Here is a 17,733-nt window from a genome sequence, read left to right as displayed (position 1 = left end):
AAGCTGTGAACTGTCAAAAAAAAAAAAAAAAGATGCAGCCTTAAAATCTAAATTAATATGTGTCATTTCTTTTGGATGAATATCAATGTGAGATATTAGGCTGAATAAACAGTTTATTAAGTTTTGGGCATCGTTTCATCTGGAAGTAAACAGAAGAGGACTTGTTGAGACAAGAACAGCTTCAGTGTCTAATGTCATCTATAGCTGAGGAATGTTAAACTGGTTGAGACACAGCCCCACTGCACTGTTACAATGAGCCTTACATTAAGTTAAATGTATGTAAAATGGTTTATTATTAGCCACAAAGCAGGATAAAAGTTATAAAGTAACTTGTAAAGTGTATTCAGGGAGCCACAGTTTTGTCTGGGAATAAAATTACGTATCCACAGTACAACTCCAAGGACATTAGATGCTTAGACTAGAGCTTGTTTGCAATGTGGTCGGCCAGTCAGGAGTCAGAGAGAGGTCCGAGGACAGCGACAGCTTCTATTTCCACCAGTCCACCCTGAGAAAAGAAGGATGAGATGTTGAGGACATGGGAACAGATGTAATGGGAAAAATACTGCATTTAAATATGTTCACAAACATTTCTGTTGCATCAAAGAAAATGTGACAGAAATGTCAACAATAAGCACAACAACTCACTCTTAAACTTAACCTTACTCTGTGTAGACTACTACATGGACCTACAGTAAAAGATATAATGCAGCAATTCTTTGGGCATAACAATATTATAAAACAATATCTGGTGGCTGAAAAATGAATGGCATTGATGAACAAGGTTTTTTTTTTTTTTGTTTTGTTTTTTTTAAACTTACTCTAGGGAGAGCAACGACCTGATAGGCAGCTCTGGCAGGAAAGTTACTGCTGAAATCTAGACAGAAAAAGTTATAAGCATAAGAATTATTTAAAAATGTACACTCAAATGCTTTAAGACAAAGCAATCACATATATATCTGGCATTTAATGGGTGTTTTTCTAAGAGGTTTTCTTTGATGAGGAGCTCTGTTTATTCAACCTGTTGTGAGGTTACTGGTGATTTGACTGTCAAGGCAGGGATTCAAAGGCTGCATTATAAGTGGTTAATAAAAGAAATGTAACCATGGAATAAATATTTAAAGGAGAAATGTTAAAAGGAGCCAAGGAAAGGGAAAATGCCCAGTTTAAGAAATAAAAATGTCCCACTCTATGAATAATCTCTCTCATAATAGTCTCATTTCATCCTCTAATAAGAAAACAAGTAAAGACAAAAACTGAAAGCTAATAGCTTATTGATAATATGATCATTACAAAGTCAACAATATTAGCTTAAAAGTTTTTCGTACATTTTTTAAACTCATGGGTTTCTCAAAGAAGGGTTACAGCTGTCAGAAATGAGTCAAAAATAAATCCACCTTTATATAACCTAACTTGATTTAACTTTATTAGATGTTCATGTCAATGTGAAACTGTGTGCTTTAACTTTAGTTATGGCTATATGGCTTTGTTTTGTTTTATAAAAATAGGAGACAAATTCCCAGCACTGTCTTAAGTAAAGTTTACTTTAAAGCAGTGGTGTCCTGCTCAGGTCCCAAAGGGCCACAGTCCTGCAAATCTTTTATACAACCCTGCCTCACATTGAGTCATTGTGCTAGTCAGCTGTATTGGAGCAGGGAAACATTGAAAACCTGCAGGATTGTGGCCCTAGAAGACTGACTTTGAACACCCCTGCATCTGACTTTAAATCACGAACACATACCACCTCCTTCCTCTCTCCAGGGTCAGAGAAAGTTCTCTGGCTGTAGTTTAATGGGTTGAGTAGCGTCTGGAGGGTGGTGGGAACTCAGGCTTGTAGCTGAAGTCAGTGCCTGCAGTAGCAATGCTTGATGGGTAAGGTTGGGTTACATCTGTGTGGCTGCTGTGGTGTTCACTTACAACCCGCTGGACACTGCAGCTTCCATTACACCTTAATGTTGTGATCCAGGAGGAAAAGCCCAAACTGGCAGCACAGGAAGAGCTGATGTGTCACCTGACTGCTGAAGCTGACAGTTGTTGTTGTTTTTAAATCACAATATGAGTCATTATATCAAGTCTATTACTAAAATCTATTAGTAAATTTGGTACAAGACTGAAAAATGGAATTATTTGATGTAAATGTTTAGAAAAATAGGAAAGTTTGTTTTTTGTTTAATTATAAAGACAAATCAAAGAGTCCAACATTTACAGATTGAGGATGAATTTCACATAAGAATAAATAAATCCAGTTATTCTTTTGATAAATAATATCCACTCAAAATTCCTTTAGAAGGCCAAATCTTCTGCCTTTTGTTTTGTAGTAGTTATGTGCCCCTTTCTGTTGGAGGGAAGTGAACATTAGTGATCATACCACTCATCTTTTGGGGTATTTTCGCTACTTAGATGATTAAATGATCATTACTTCTTGAGCAAGAAAAGAAACAATAGCAACCCCATTCTTGTTCTGACAACAAGAATGAAAACAGAGAAAAAAGGGGCAACAACAGAAGTCTGGGTGAGACCAACAGGCTTTGTCTGAATGCCTACACACACACACACACACACACACACGATAACATCAGGGATTAAATATGCTTCCTACCATTGCTCCGTTAGTAACACAAAGAAGGTGATGACAAACTGCCCTCTATTAGAGTAAATCGGATAGTAATTTGTTTAGTAGCAACATGACTGGCTTCATCCACATCAGCTTGGTGGTGAAAACTGCCCCCATGTGGCTGCTTTATGTACAGCCAGGTCTGTTTGTGGGAAACAAAATGTACACAAAAACAATATGCTATCATTTCCAAGTCATTTTAACACTGCAAATAATGCTAAAAAATAGTGAGGAAAAACTACCCAATGCTAAGACTGGGAGTGGAGCAGTGGCCAAAAAAAAGTGGTTAGTTTGTCTAGTCATACTAAAATATAAGCCTCAGCTGGCACAAATAAGTTATACTACTATTAACATTTCATAGTGCTTCTGTGGTTGGAAACATGTTTTGTATTTAAGAAACAACTATGAGGGAACATGATATCATATATGTTATTTATTTTGTAACAAGACATTTTTTCAGTTTAAACTGTTTGGTAGCATAAAATGAACAACTAGGTTAGTGCCGTTTTCTGCCCTGAAGTATAAACCAAAATGCTGTCCACTACCCAGCCCTTGTGATAATTCTTTTATCTAAATCCAGTTGCAATACTTTTGGTTTTTATCAAAGGCTACTTGAAAAGACCCAACATGAGCATTTGTTTGGAACTTTCACAAGCAGATAAAAGCAGCTTGATCCTCTAATGAGTATTTGCAAAAGCTAAATGGTGTATCAGTCACTCAGAATAAACTGTACTGTCCCTGTGCATCATACAAAATAAAGTTTCATCCTTTACAGTGTGATCAACTGGGTCAAAGTGGAGCTCTGCAGCTCAGAGGAACACTTCACTGAACATCACATAAACTAGTTTACAGTGGGATCATGTTGTAGCTGAATTAAATGAATGATGAGATCTAAATGTCACCATATTTTTCCATTTACACACTATTAACTTGTGGCTTACATGTTTTGTAGACCTCATTGACGCAGTTAAAGTCATTTATATCCTTGAGCAGCACCGTAGTTTTCACCACTGAAATAAAAGAAGAAAAGAGTTTGGACCAAATATGCTGAACATGTAAGAGATAAAGGAAGCTGAGTGACTGAACAGCCCAGCAGCAGTAAACTCTCACCATTACTGTAATCACAACCAGCTGCTTTAAGGATCTCCCCCATATTGACCAGAGCCTGAGAGAGAAGAGAGAAGAGTGAATGATGATGACTCCATCAGTGTTTAATATGATCTTTTTCTTCTGTCTGAAGAACATGTTGGGTTTTTTTTTTCTTTAAACCTATGTTCTTCAGACAGCTTTGGGGTATTTTTCATGTTACCTTGTTGGCCTGAGCCTTCACTCCTCCATCCACTAGCTGACCAGAGGCCACATCCAGTCCCAGCTGACCTGAGATATACATAGTTCTGTCCACTACCACCGCCTGGCTGAGGGTGACATAGTTGAAGGCACGTGAATGTGGCTATTTAGACACTTCATATATAACCAATTAGATATATTTAAAAAAATAAAATGCATTTTAGTTTTGTTTAATAATAATAACAGGATGTTATGAGGAATGTTTTGATGTTAATCTAAGGTTGCATTTAGCTCATTTTACAGACCTGATAAGTACCACATTATATTTTGTATTAATTCTGCTGTATTTTTGCAATGATTGATGTGCTGATATGTAAATCCTCAGAAATGAAACAATGTGCTTTGTTTTTGTAAAAATGCATACAAGTAGTACAGCAAAAGCAGAAGCTTGAGTGAAACTGTTATACTGTCAGATTAAACAGATTAAGTGAATATGCACACTTGTCTTTTGTGTGCTTATTCAAGTAATGGTTTTAGAATATACTTTATTTTAGAGTTTCCAACATCATCAAAACTTGACAGTAAGGAAAAGCTGAGGAAACAGGACCATTAACATGCAGTGAACTGCACAGGAGTTAAAGCAAAATATGTTAGAAACCTTCTTAAGATAAAAACGTAAGAGGGGGCAAATAGAAACTCATAAATAACATGACTTCAACCCATGACTTCAACCACTACCCCCCACCTCCTCCCCAACCATATACATTTACTTCAAATCCCTTGAACAATAATGAAGACCAAACCATGTCTAAAACCTGACACTTACACAGTTTAACACACAGCAAGGTTTGTGCCAGGTTTAGTAATCACTGTGGATGTGACCATAACAATGACTTCAAATGATTCTTCTTGGCAATGATGCTTAAAAGACTAAATTAACTTGATAACCTCAAATCATAAACTGACAAAGCAGAACGGCTTCTTTGAATACAAAGAGTCCATTCTGACTGTAATCTCTCCACCTACTGACATTGGATTGGCCAGAGCAGGAACACCCCTCATATGATCTTGGACAGGCTGAATTAAACTAAAATAACATTTGCCAAAGTTATTTTGTGCGTTTGTATCTTTTCTGTTATTTAATTATTTTTCATATAAATAACTTAAAAACAAAACAAAAAAGAAACATGTTCATTTTGTAATTTTTTTAGGCTTTTTATCACAGGTTTATATTGGTCCAAGGAGGACATAGATCCTTACCTGTATATCCCTTGTCTAACAGGAGCTTTTGTTGTGTAAATTATTTTCCGATTAATTGATTCCATTTTAAGCCTCTCGTGTGTTTGACTGTTTTCTGTTCTGCAGTTCTTCCTCTGCACGTTCAACTTTTGACACTTTATGGAGCAAAGTCTAGCAGGTAAGTTCACCGACCAGAAAAGCCCACCCCTGATCAAACATCGGACTGTCATTCATTCATTTATTCATTCATTCAGTCATCCATGGTCCGCAGCAACGTGCTGCTGTAAACGTAAACATGTGTCAAATGATGCATGATTAATGTATGTAAAGTTGCCTGACCTGAATGGACCAATGCCATCCGGAGCTGATGTGGTGCGGATGATCTTTTTGTTGAGCACAGACATTATTCCTGTTGCTTTTATTTTCTGTTTTCGCTTCAAACGAGCTTTGACTGAATAAAGGAGCTGTGCAAGAAAACTTGCAGACGCACAGCCGTAAAACACACACTAAACGCGCAACACGCGCGTTTCTGGCCGAGAAATAACGCTCAACAAAAAGTCACTGCGCATAAAATAGGCGAGTTACGGTACATCAGGTGTATGACGCTTTTTAGTGCAATAGTCCATTCTGAGGTTCAAGGCTTCCTTTGCAGAGTTAAAGATAAGATAATAAAGAGTTAACTGTAACTAGCCTTTATTATTTCTCAAGACCTTATAAGTTTTACAGTAAGTTACAAACAATACATAATAAATTAAGTGGTTTAAACATGAACACTTATATTCCACTCTACACCCTCAAGTAGCTATAAAGCAAAAGTAACTGGAAAGTAAATGAAGACAAATCATATAGAGATACAACAAAATGTGATTTCAGAAATGTACATTTTATGGCCAATGCTGAGCGATATAATTTTCATAATAACCTTTTTAATTGTACAGAGCAAATAGTTTTTATTAAAAGCTAAATCAAAGCAATCCATCCTCCATCTTACCATAATTCTTCCTGGTGCGGCCAATACAACAATGTTCCTCTACACAGCAAACATGCATGTTGATCAGCTGTCAACATATCTGTTGGGTCCAGAGGTAAATACACCAACAGCCACATCAACTACCAAATTGAAATCAATGAAAAAAACGACACATTTAATAAATAGGTGATTTTTTTTTTTTTTTTTTTTTTTTACTTAAGTTGCCAATGCAAACGTTTGATCTGTCAAAAATTCTGGTTCAGATTGAGTAGAAAAACAAAACAGGGTTGAACTAAAACCAGAAATGACCATTAACAAGCTGCTTTCGTACTGTCTGAAATCTGGATTTATGTTCGAGACGTCGGCTCATTTCAGGCTCACTGCTCATCAGATGAAGCAGTGAGACTAGGTAACAGGAATGTTTATTAAAACTGGAAAGCACATTCATATGTAACAGCAATGTGCACACATGCACAACATGTATTTGTTATTAAAACAGTATTAATTCATTCAGAGGGTCAATATAAGCTTTTTTTTTTTTTTCCTTTATCCACTGCTGTTCTCATTAATCTATGAATTTTCAATTGACTGTTTTGAAGATTTAGCTCTTATTTTGATACTTCAGAGGTAAACTCGTTCTACATTTCTACTTACTGACCGTTACATGTGCTGGTACGGACATGGAACTCCAGTGCAGACATAACCCTCGCTTTTACAAAAACCAAAAATAAAAATGACAAATGTGTGCGTGTGTGATCATTTTTTAGCTTTTAAAAATGAGCTTGTGTCCCAGCACCTACAAGGTGCAGTATGTCTTAATTCCTTCATTGATAGTATCACACAACAATTTTAAAGTACTTTCATGCATTATTGCTTAATATAACACATATAAGCAACAAGGAAAAAAAATTTAACTGCAATAAAAAAAAATTGTGACTGATGCAGCGGCTGTTTGCTTTAAATGATCTTACATATGCAGTTTATGTGCTTTTAATGATTCATTACTACAGCTATTTAATTGTTATAATTCAGGGTTGGTGACTTCACTGACCTGTGTTTTCTACCGCTTTATGTTCAGGATGTCCCGAAGTGGAAATGTTTTTAAAAGTCACTCAAATTTAAAATCCATTTTTCATCATGTGAAATAATTAGAAAATTAATTTTTTTAGGAATTCGTAAGATCTTCAAAGAATACATGTTCTACAGTATTTGAGAATAGTTGAGACATTTTTACTATTTTAGAGTGAGTTAAATATATCCAAAACAATGGATCACTTTGCCCTCATGTCAAAGACTCAAATTGTAAATGCATGAAACTCCAAAATCAGTGTGGGATTGAGGTGTAAAGAGGCACAAAGATACATTGTGTCAGTTATTGTGGACAGTGCTGTGGCTGGATGTAACAAAGCCAAAACATCATACTTGAGAAAACGCAAAATCAAATAAAAACTTATAAAGACTGATGAGAAACAATTTAACTTTCCGTGGTCCACAAACATGTGAAAACATGCATGGTCTGGTCTTCAGTGTCCACATAATTTCTGCTCATTCTGAAAAAACGTCTTCAAAAACTCATCTCCGACTCGTCTCCTTGTCAGAAAATAGGATTCAAACATCCAAAGGCTTGGCTGTTTTATTACATTGCTTATTATTAAAACTAGACTTCAAATATTTTAAGGCATACTCAACTTCATTACCAACATCATTCTGATTGTCTTTGGTCATGGATGAACCTCCACAGCTTTTGATGCAGATATTTTTATACTAGGCTCTAGTTTATATATACACTGAATGTAAAAAAGTCTGAGACGAAAAAAAAAAAAGATGACTGTTACTCTGTTGAAGATTGTTTCCTTATGTGTAGATGCCACAAGGTGCATGACATGACGGGTATGTCACAAAGAAAAGAGGAAATTCCTTTTGTGGCTTTCAGATGTCTAATTGGTTCGGGTTGCTTCTCTTTTTGGCCACAGTCCTGAGCAAGGCTTATAAGAAAACAACTGCACAGGAAATGTAGAGCAAAAATAAATGTACAAAGACTGGTGGTAGTGAATTCCTTCAGTCCAATGGATGTCACGCGAAGAAGAAAAGAAAAGAAGCTTCAACTTCATTAAGAAGGGAATTAATGGTTAGAATAGTTTAGGGCATCAGATGAGAACATTATGGTCATCTTTATTCCCCTGAGTCACTGGGACATGAGTTTGGTGCTGGTTTCTAGACCAGGGGAGGAGAAACAACACTCAGAAGTTCTGCTGTCGTCTCTTTTTAGCATCCATTGCATCCAGGATAGGCTGTCTTTTGGCTGTATAACGCTGCCTGAGCTCCTCAATTTCCCGCTCCATCATGGGATCTAAGGCACTCAGACGCAACTGCAGCTCTTCAAAATCCAGATTCTTCAACTGGGTGGCAAAACACAAATAACAAAAACAGTTGGAAAGAGATGAGTCATATTTATAATACTAATTCTGCTTTACTCTAATTTAAAAAAGTCCTGGTATGTTTTAAGTTTTCACTATAAACGGCACCAGCAAAAATACTCACAAAGTCAAAGTCTCCATCCTGAGGAACCTTCCAGTTGTCAGGGAATACATTTTTAGACTGGATGTGGTAACCTGGCTGCTCCTGTGGCTGGTTGTGGTTGTAGTTTTCCTGCTGATGGGCTGCCTTGTTGGAATCCTGCTTGTCAAAATAATCCATGAATGATGGACGTATGGGCTGCTGTGGGGTGGCGTGCCCTGTGAAGAGGGACAAGGCTCTAATTTCAAGTCTTATGGAACAAACTGATAGCAAAGTATTCTCATCATCTTGAAAGTGAATATGTTCCAATTTAAGATGTCTGTAACTAATCCATATAAAATCACTTTCCATGACAGAGGTAGTAGTTTACTGCAGCTGGTTGACACTGTGTTTAAACTCAGATTAGGTTCATTTGTTGCAATTTAATGGACTTCACAGAATGTCAGTGTTGAAGTGAAAACTCAGCAGAGATCTTTTTCTGTCGTCCTTGCAGACCATTTTCCAGTCCTGTCCACACAGGCAGTTCAGCCTCTACAAGTGTAAAACTGAAGAGAGTCCTAACAAAGGAAATGCACTGATGCGCATGAGGCATTATGTGACTAACTTTATAAAAAATCTTCCAAAATGTAAAAAAATTATTATTAATTTAGATTGCCTGATAACTTTTAACTAACAATTCACAAACAAAGCATTTACAGCTGGACTTTGAGTTGCTTAATTTTCCAGACTGGTACTGTGTTCTTGTTATACAGGTTTGCAGATGCATATTTATGTCTTCAGAGGAAAAAAATTGACTTTGTAATACAATGAGAAAAAAAACAAAAACAAGTGAAGGTTGAGACTAACTGAATGCAGATAGCTAATTTGTTCTCTCAGTAGTCACAAGTGTGATGGTAAGTGCATGCTTGTGGCTTTTTTGTGCTTCTTCCTCTTGGTGGTGAACTCTGTGAGGAAGTTTCTTTTCTGGTTCAAAATTATTGTTCAACCTAGTATCATCGCCCAGAGGTGAAAAGCTGCTTTAATGCTGCAGGCTCAGACACAACAGTGTTATAGTAAAATGAGCTAAATGCTACTTAATTGGATGCTTAGAAGAGAAAGTCAGCTGCTACCTGTGTGTCCACTGTGTTGTTTTCAGATAATCACTGATTCACTCCTACACAGTGCCACCAAACAAGGTATCATCAACAATGTCTTTCTTTCTTTAATTAACACGTGTGCTCACTTCTCATTGACCCCTGATCTTCCTCCTCTTCTTCATCATCACTATTGATGACCATAGTGCCCAGGTCTGACTCCAGCATGGTGCTTCCGTGCTCAATCATGGTCTGAGCTCCGTCACTCATAGTGCTGGTGGCCCGCATGGTGCCAGCACCCTCTGAACCTGACTTCACCATAGTGTGAGAGTCCACTTCGGTTTCCTCCTCCTGGGTTATATAAACACATGCAGCATAATATCTAGCCAGCTGTTGAATTCTTCTACTGGAATTTCTGTGTTAATATTTTCGTATGCGTACCGAGTTGTCATCTTCCTCCTCCAGCTCTCGCTGCTGCTCTTGCTGCCTCTTGGCTTTCATCTCCATGGCTTCAGTTATCAGGTCTCTCAGGATTGTAACTGGTTTTGCTTGGCTGATGAATGGATGCTGGAGGAGGACAAAAAAAGTACTAAATTCTAATAGAATCTAGAATTCTAATAGAATGTCATACATCCCTCAATAAAATAGAGGGATGTATGACATTTTGGTTTGATTAATGCATTTCACTCAAAACTGTATGCAACACATTTATGCATGGTTGTAAGAGTGTTAATTTTGTTATTCCTCCAACCTGTAGGAGCTGTGTGGCGGTTGCTCTCTGTTCAGGGTTTTTCACCAAACACTTCTTGACAAAGTCTGTGAACTCATCGGACCAAAGCTCAGGCTTCCTGAATGTAGGAGGAGGGTTGGTGGGAATCATAAAGATGGCCTGGAGGAACACAATTTATAGCAAATAAGAAGATTCATCATTAACAGATTTTTTAAGCCTTTAATTTACTTCAAACGTTACATTTCTCCATTTTCTAAAAAGAAAAAAAAAAAAAAACACACCCACCCTCATGGGATGAATATCAGCATAAGGGGGTTTGCCCTCTGCCATCTCTATGGATGTGATACCCAGAGACCAAATGTCTGCTACACAGTTGTAGCCAATCTCCTGGATCACCTCTGGGGCCATCCAGAATGGGGTACCAATTACAGTGTTTCTCTTTGCCATCGTATCCTTCAGAAGGGAAGAAAACATTTGGTTACATCCTTAAAAATACATGTATTTCAAATCACTTGTTAGAAATGTACAAAATTAGTGTTTAAAAAATGCAATCTATATCTGTGTTTATCCTCCAAGTGCATGCCGGAATACACCTAAAACTCTTTCATGGCACAAAAACATGTATAGTGATGGCAATTAATTCAGCTGAGTTCATTTGTTTTGTTTAAAAAAAATACATCTTAGTCAGTTCACTAATAACAGGAATTAATTAGAATTTTACCGTTAACTGTCCTGCAACTCCAAAGTCTGCCAGTTTGGCATGTCCCTCAGTGTTTAGAAGGATGTTTCCGGCCTTGATGTCACGATGGATCTTCCTCATGAAGTGAAGGTATTCAAGACCCTTCAATGTTGACTTTAAGATGGTGGCAATCTCATCTTCTGTCAACTGAGGTGCGAGAGAAATCAAAGAAAGAAAAATTATAAACACGAGTTTAGACTCTGATAAAAGATGTGACAACCTGGGAACATTTTCACTTCTAACAGCTAAGAGTGCACTAAAAATTCTAAAACAATTTGGGTGGGTCCAAGTTGTTAACATTTAAATTGTTTACTTTTTCCGAGCATAAAAATAATAATAAAAATGATTGCAAACAACAGATTCACAATGTAAAATAACAGTAAAGCCTCCCACACACACACACACACAACATAAATTCAGTGATAACACACTGTCTTGTTGCGCAGTCGGATAATGTCAGAGACAGAGCCGGCTCCACAATACTCCATGACAATCCACAGGTCTGTGTTCTTGAAGTAGCTGCCATAGTATTTCACCACATATGGACTGGGGGAGTAGGAGGAAACACAGAAAATATTAGGTCTCGAAGGCAAAACAAAGTTTCATTCCTGAACAATAAAAACAGAAGTGAAACATCATCCCTCAGACAAAGTCACCAAAAGGTTTATAGGGAATTTACCTGCTGAACTAACAGTTATGTAAACACTCTTGTCTTCATCCATTCAGAAATAGAGGTTTAAAGACAATAACATTTTCTCACCTGTCACACTGCTGCATGATTGAAATCTCCTTGATTATTTCTTGCAGATCAGACTCCACAGGAACCTGTTTGATGGCCACCACCTGTCCTGACTCCTTATGAATAGCTTTAAAGACGCTTCCATAAGAGCTAAACACACATAAAAGTCAAAAGTTGCTATGCATTTACATTTAATTACTGACAACAGAAATGAACAGAAACACAGAACAGTCATTTGGGACTATGAAAGTTGGTAAAACTTAAGGAAAATTAATTCTTCTTACCCTTCACCTAGTTTCTCGAGAACATCAAAAACCTCCTCTGGTTGTTTGGTCAAACTGTCCTCGCTCAGTTTTTTCAGCCTACTGCAAAATAATAATAATTCTGTTAAATGTAAACATCACAGATATTTACTGAGTAAACTTCAACCTTGAAAAATCCCTAAACTTATTGTACAGAATTTGTCTTAAAATATATATATGTACACATTTTTTTTTTTTTTTTTTACTTTCAAACTAAAATAAAGCCCTTGAAATGCCAAGGCAAGATGAGCAGTGAGTTTATAAGAAAGGTTAAAAACAACAACCGTAAAAAGTAATATACCAAAAGTCAAAGTTCTTCATTATTGGTTAAACAACTTAAGCAATTCAGTAAGTAGCTACTATTTACTTCTCCAAAAAAAAAAAAAAAAAAAACCATCATTCACTTACTCAGGAAAATCTCGTGACTTTAAGACAACTGAAATACAGTTTTAAAGCACTTAAAAAGGCTGAGGGCAAATGGTTTACATGGCACATTTCACATTTTAGGAGCCCAATGTGCGTCATAAAAGGGTGAGAAAATTAAACTTGACAAGAAAATTAAGTGTATAAATGAATTCCAGATTCACAAAGACCAAATAACTTAACATCAACTCCTTTGACTTTCATAGAGGTTCAACTGTTCCAATCAATCTGTAAGTCTGGTCCAAAAAACGAAAATGAAATGACTTCCAAATTGCGATAACACTAAGAGCTACTCGACATTGTCACGGATCAGAGACTTATTACGGGCTTTAACATATTATTTGGGTTTCAGTGCTGAACTGTTTATCCTTATCTTTAATAGAAAATATTAGAGAAAACCAGGTGAGCTAACTAAATTAGCTTAGCATACGCTAACTTGGCGACAGCTGAACTAGCGTCTACAGTAGCTTTTTAGCTAGCCATTTGAGCGCTTGTAGTTAAGCAATCAAATAAAGACAAACCTTTTGGGCGCAGTGGTCTCCATGACGTACAAAACTAAAATATAAAAACACAATAGATTAACGATGACTTATGGCCGTTTTAATAACACTGGTCAAAATGTGAACATTGTCGGCAGAGTCGTTGTCAAAAACTAGTGCAGGGCCAGCTGAGGGGGTGGTCGTCTTTTGAAGTTACTACAGCGCCCCCTTTTGGTCTGGAGTGTGAAGCAAAAACAACTAACAAATAAGCATATACGAACAAAGAATCTATTAATAACCTGCAAAAATAAAACAAATCAATTAGTTGTACAGACGGAACTTCTTCATTATCTATTTTGCTAAATATTACTTGTGAATGTTATGGCCAATCAGAAACCTCTTTACTATGAAGTGTACGTCACGCATGCGCAGATACCAAACAGTCGTCTGGAGAATGAAAAGAAGGTAAACAGCTAACATCGTGGTGAAACGGTGAGATATTTTATTCATACCCTTTGAGTTTTTTTCATAAGGAAAACATATATTTGCTCTTTTATAAAATTTCACTCTGTAAATGCTTTTGTTTCTCACCAAACAACAAATATGCTGGTTTTGGATGATTCTTTTGGTTGCACCATGCTGTTACTAGTAGCACGCTGTAATGACACCGATAAGATGCGATGTGGTTTTTTTTCCTCATCTGATTTAGGATAAAATGGATTCACAGAAAGATCTACAGCCGCCCAAACAGCAGCCCATGATCTACATTTGTGGAGGTATGTGCTTGCATCAGTAATGTTTTATTTAAACCTTTTCAGAGGCATTTTTTCATTGTAATGTCACTGCTAACACCAATGGAATTACTAGTTTTTACTCTTTCAAAGGATGAATAAATGCTGTTCTTGAATACTTATAAATAAGCAGAACTGTCAGCACGTTTATTTATGATGAATACTCAGTAAATTATATGAAGTCATGAGATTTTTTTATTTTTTTATTTTTTAAATCAATAAGCAGACTTGAATATTGAGTTGAATTGAATATTTACACTGTCAGAAACTTCAGTACTGTGTTCAAATGTTTGGTTCCTCCTCCTCTTGCTGGTTACTACACTTATAGTACGCCCAAGTTGTTCCCTCAGATATTAAAAGGGTTTGAGGTCTGGACTTGCAGCCCATTTAATCATCTTCACTTACAAACTTATCAGGATACTCTGCAAAAAATACTGGCTCTTATAAAAAGGGAAAAATAATCAGCCAAACGCAAATTTCTTGTCTTATTGTGCCAAGTTTACATGTTTTATGCTGTTTTGAATTTTTAAGAACATACAAATAGGTTATTTGAATTTCTGCATTTGCATTAAGTTGTATAACAACATTATCGCAGGGGTATGTTTGTTTGTTTTTTTAAATAACTAAAACAAGTAAGCTGTAAGTCAAAGTAGAGTAGAATTACTCCAAACAGAAGTACAACTCGCCGCGAACTGATAGTACAGTTTGAAGACAAGGTATGATAGTTGATGTTTTTATTGTTTGGTTTATGCAAGTCTTCTCAGACAACACTGAATGAACTGACACAACTATTTGTCTTTTTTTTTCCAGAATGTCACACTGAAAATGAAATTAAAGCTCGTGATCCCATCAGATGCAGAGAGTGTGGCTACAGAATCATGTACAAGAAGAGAACAAAGAGACGTATCCTTTTGTGTGTGTGTGTGTGTGTGTGTGTGTGTGTGTGTGTGTGTGTGTGTGTGTGTGTGTGTGTGTATAATAATTAAAAACATGTGAGAGGAGTACTACATTGTATGTTCATTTCCTTGACTCGATGACTACAGTGGTTGTTTTTGATGCCCGATGAAGAGAACAGAAGCAGATTTGACTTTGTTGTTTACTATTTTTGTAGTATTTGACCATGTAAATAAACAGACATTGAAGCCTGAGTTCAGATTAGTTTTTCATTTTCATCTCAAAAGAATTTTGTGTTTCATAAATTTTTTTGTTTTCTGAAAATACAAGGTTTTTCTTGCTTTTTAATTATTGTGAACAGTAACTTCTACAAGACAACAGTAACACAGTTGTATCCTTTGTAGCTTTTCCCACATATATGTTGACAATTATCTTTAAGAAGCTAGAAGATTTCCCCAATCATTTATACTTGTTCAAACATGAGTGCACATGACCATTGAGCTAGTCCAATCAGTAGAACTCTATGTAAATTTGGAAAGTTTTAAGACTGAGTTAGATAATCGATAGGTATGGTGTCAACAGAACAACCTGGTCCTGAGCACAGATCAGACAAAAGAGATGATCTTACAAACTACAAGAGGATAATGTGCACTTAATGCATCAACATAAATGGTGACAGCATGGAATGGGTCAGTGATTTCAAGTTCATGGACATGTACATGGGTGACTTCTGATGGAGAACAAATACCAGAACACCTGCAGCATCTTCTGCATCTACTTTGCGCTTCCCAGGACATTGGCTTCCTTCAGCAGATGAGAAAAGTCTTCATTTTCAGTTCAGTTGCACAGAAGAGCACGACCTGCTCTCTGCACTTTAGAGAAGTTACAGAGGAGCTACTAGAGTATTTTGACTGACCTCTCTACTGACATATGTTTAAACTGCCATCTTGGTGTTACTGGAACTTCAAAGCAAACACAAACACACTCAAAAACTGTTTTTATTCTTAATTTAACATAACATCCAACTCTGTTAAATCCAAAAAAAGGGGGGGCCAACTCTGGCCTTTGAGAGCCGCAGTTCTGCAAACACTAGGAGTTAACCTGCTGCAACACACCTCAACACACATCAGACTTAATTAGCAGACTTGTGCAGAGCTTGACATCAAACTCTGTACAATTCTGCTAATTTACCATTGATCTGAGTCAGGTGTGTTGCAGTAGGTTAACTCGCAACACTTGCAGGACTGCGGCTCTCGGGGACGAGTTGGTCATCCATGCCCTAAAACAATCAAGTCAATGTCCAAAAAAGTATTACATACATAGCTATATTAGCCCAGCTTCACTGCAGTTTTGTGCCTCTTAAGTACTATATTTAGTAGCAAATACTTATTCTTGAACATGTCTATGGCCATGCTTGTCTGTTTTTCTCATACAGGAATTCATTCATTCACAACATTTAATATTTGTTGCAGATAAAACAGTGTTTTTGGTAATAGATGTGCAGTGTATTCCACTGAAACACTGTTGGCTTATGCATCTCACTCCTATTGATTTACAAGTTGCTTCTTGTCTCTTAAAATCTTCAGTCTCTGCTTTGGACGTTGGATGTATCCAAGATCTTTACAAGCAAGATTTTCTTCGTTCAAGAATTGAAGAGCAAAAACATTACAGTCAAACCATTTTGGTTTAAGTTTTCATTTTTTTCAAATAAAACAGAAAGTTGCCTGGGGTATGTCGCAAAGGTTTTTTTTTTCAAGTAATCTAACCATATGCTCTAAGCCTACGTGTTTTGCTAACTTGTTTTTTAATTCTATATAAAAACCTGTTCAGAAACATCTTTTTCACTTCACAGATTGTTAACCCTTGAAAGTAGCCTACAACCTCTTTTAAATACAGTATATGAGTCCAACCCATGAAAAATGGTTAGAAAAGTCTTATTTGGCCCTTAAATAAAATGTAACAAAAAAAAAATATATATATATATATATATTTTAGGGATTTTTATTATTTATTACCATATGATATGTAAAAATTAGTGTAGTATAATTTTCTGTATGTCTATTAGGTGGCAGGAGACAAGTGACAGATTGTGTTTAGTGGGATTTTGAGTTTATAATGCCAAATGACTGAAACTGTATGAATCACAGGGGTTTTCAAAGTTTTCAAGGGACAGTGTTCTGTAGATTTCCACGTTTCCTGCTTCAACACACCTGATACAAAATAAATGGATCTCAGAGCCTACAAAATTCTGCTGAATTACTGGCTAATTACAGTCAGGTGTGTTTAGGTAAAGTTAAATCTGCTGGGTTGTGGCCCTCGAGGACTGGACACCCCTCATGTATCATATGTGCTGGGCTCTAAAGGGTTCAACAGTATTCAACATGAAAGAAAGCCCTGCGATGGACTGGCGAGCTGTCCAGGGTGTACCCTGCCTGTCGCCCAAAGCCGGCTGGGATAGGCTCCAGCTTCCCCGCGACCCTGAATTGGAATAAGCGGTTCGGAAAATGAATGAATGAATGAACATGAAAGAAAGTAGTTGTTTTTAGTTGTCAGACGATAAAACAATTCAAGCAAGACCTGATTAAATGATAACTGTCATTACTGTATTTCAGTTTATAAAATCTTGATGTCAGGTTATTCATTGTTAACACATGATACCTTAGAATAGATTCAAATAACTTTTTTAATCGTGTGCATTCTACCCAGTCCTCTGATGAAGATGAAACTGAGGGTTTCCCATCGTTAGCGTTCACTGCAGCAGCTCTGCACCGCTGTGGCACCGCCCCTTCACTGACGTAATGTGTGACGCATCAGGCTGGAGGTGTGTCACGCAGAAATCCCTCAGCCAGGAAGACACAGATGAAGCCGCAGCAGCTCTGAAAGGATAAGCAGGGAGGAAGGAAGGAAGAGTTTGGGCGCACTGCGGTGGGAGTGCAGCT

At 36.9% G+C, this 17,733-nt stretch overlaps 3 protein-coding genes across 3 annotated transcripts; 1 reads left to right on the top strand and 2 right to left on the bottom strand.

Annotated features, from left to right (window-relative positions):
* Positions 1–448: 448 nt before the first annotated feature.
* On the bottom strand, positions 449–5,541 carry rida (reactive intermediate imine deaminase A; the record flags this gene model as incomplete). Its single annotated transcript, XM_079259028.1, has 6 exons — positions 449–505; positions 819–874; positions 3,553–3,621; positions 3,722–3,776; positions 3,921–4,026; positions 5,477–5,541. 6 exons carry the CDS (start codon positions 5,539–5,541, stop codon positions 449–451), a joined length of 408 nt encoding a protein of 135 aa, XP_079115154.1.
* Positions 5,542–5,898: 357 nt separating this feature from the next.
* stk3 (serine/threonine kinase 3) lies at positions 5,899–13,280 on the bottom strand. The gene is made up of 11 exons (XM_079259089.1): positions 13,152–13,280; positions 12,190–12,270; positions 11,927–12,055; positions 11,598–11,712; positions 11,149–11,313; positions 10,713–10,880; positions 10,449–10,586; positions 10,139–10,264; positions 9,847–10,048; positions 8,649–8,842; positions 5,899–8,506 (listed from the first exon to the last, which is right to left on the bottom strand). Exons 1-11 carry the CDS (start codon positions 13,172–13,174, stop codon positions 8,348–8,350), a joined length of 1,500 nt encoding a protein of 499 aa, XP_079115215.1. The 5' UTR covers positions 13,175–13,280; the 3' UTR covers positions 5,899–8,347.
* Positions 13,281–13,555: 275 nt separating this feature from the next.
* On the top strand, positions 13,556–15,048 carry polr2k (RNA polymerase II, I and III subunit K). The gene is made up of 4 exons (XM_079259042.1): positions 13,556–13,601; positions 13,819–13,885; positions 14,711–14,803; positions 14,944–15,048. The coding sequence occupies exons 2-4, from the start codon at positions 13,825–13,827 to the stop codon at positions 14,964–14,966; spliced, it is 177 nt and encodes a 58-aa protein (XP_079115168.1). The 5' UTR covers positions 13,556–13,601; positions 13,819–13,824; the 3' UTR covers positions 14,967–15,048.
* The last annotated feature ends 2,685 nt before the right edge of the window (positions 15,049–17,733 follow it).

Source organism: Telmatherina bonti, assembly GCF_933228915.1.
Source record: "Telmatherina bonti genome assembly, chromosome: 19".
Classification (NCBI taxonomy): domain Eukaryota; kingdom Metazoa; phylum Chordata; class Actinopteri; order Atheriniformes; family Telmatherinidae; genus Telmatherina; species Telmatherina bonti.
Note: the sequence above shows the minus strand (reverse complement) of the source record. Positions and strands in the feature narration are given on the sequence as shown.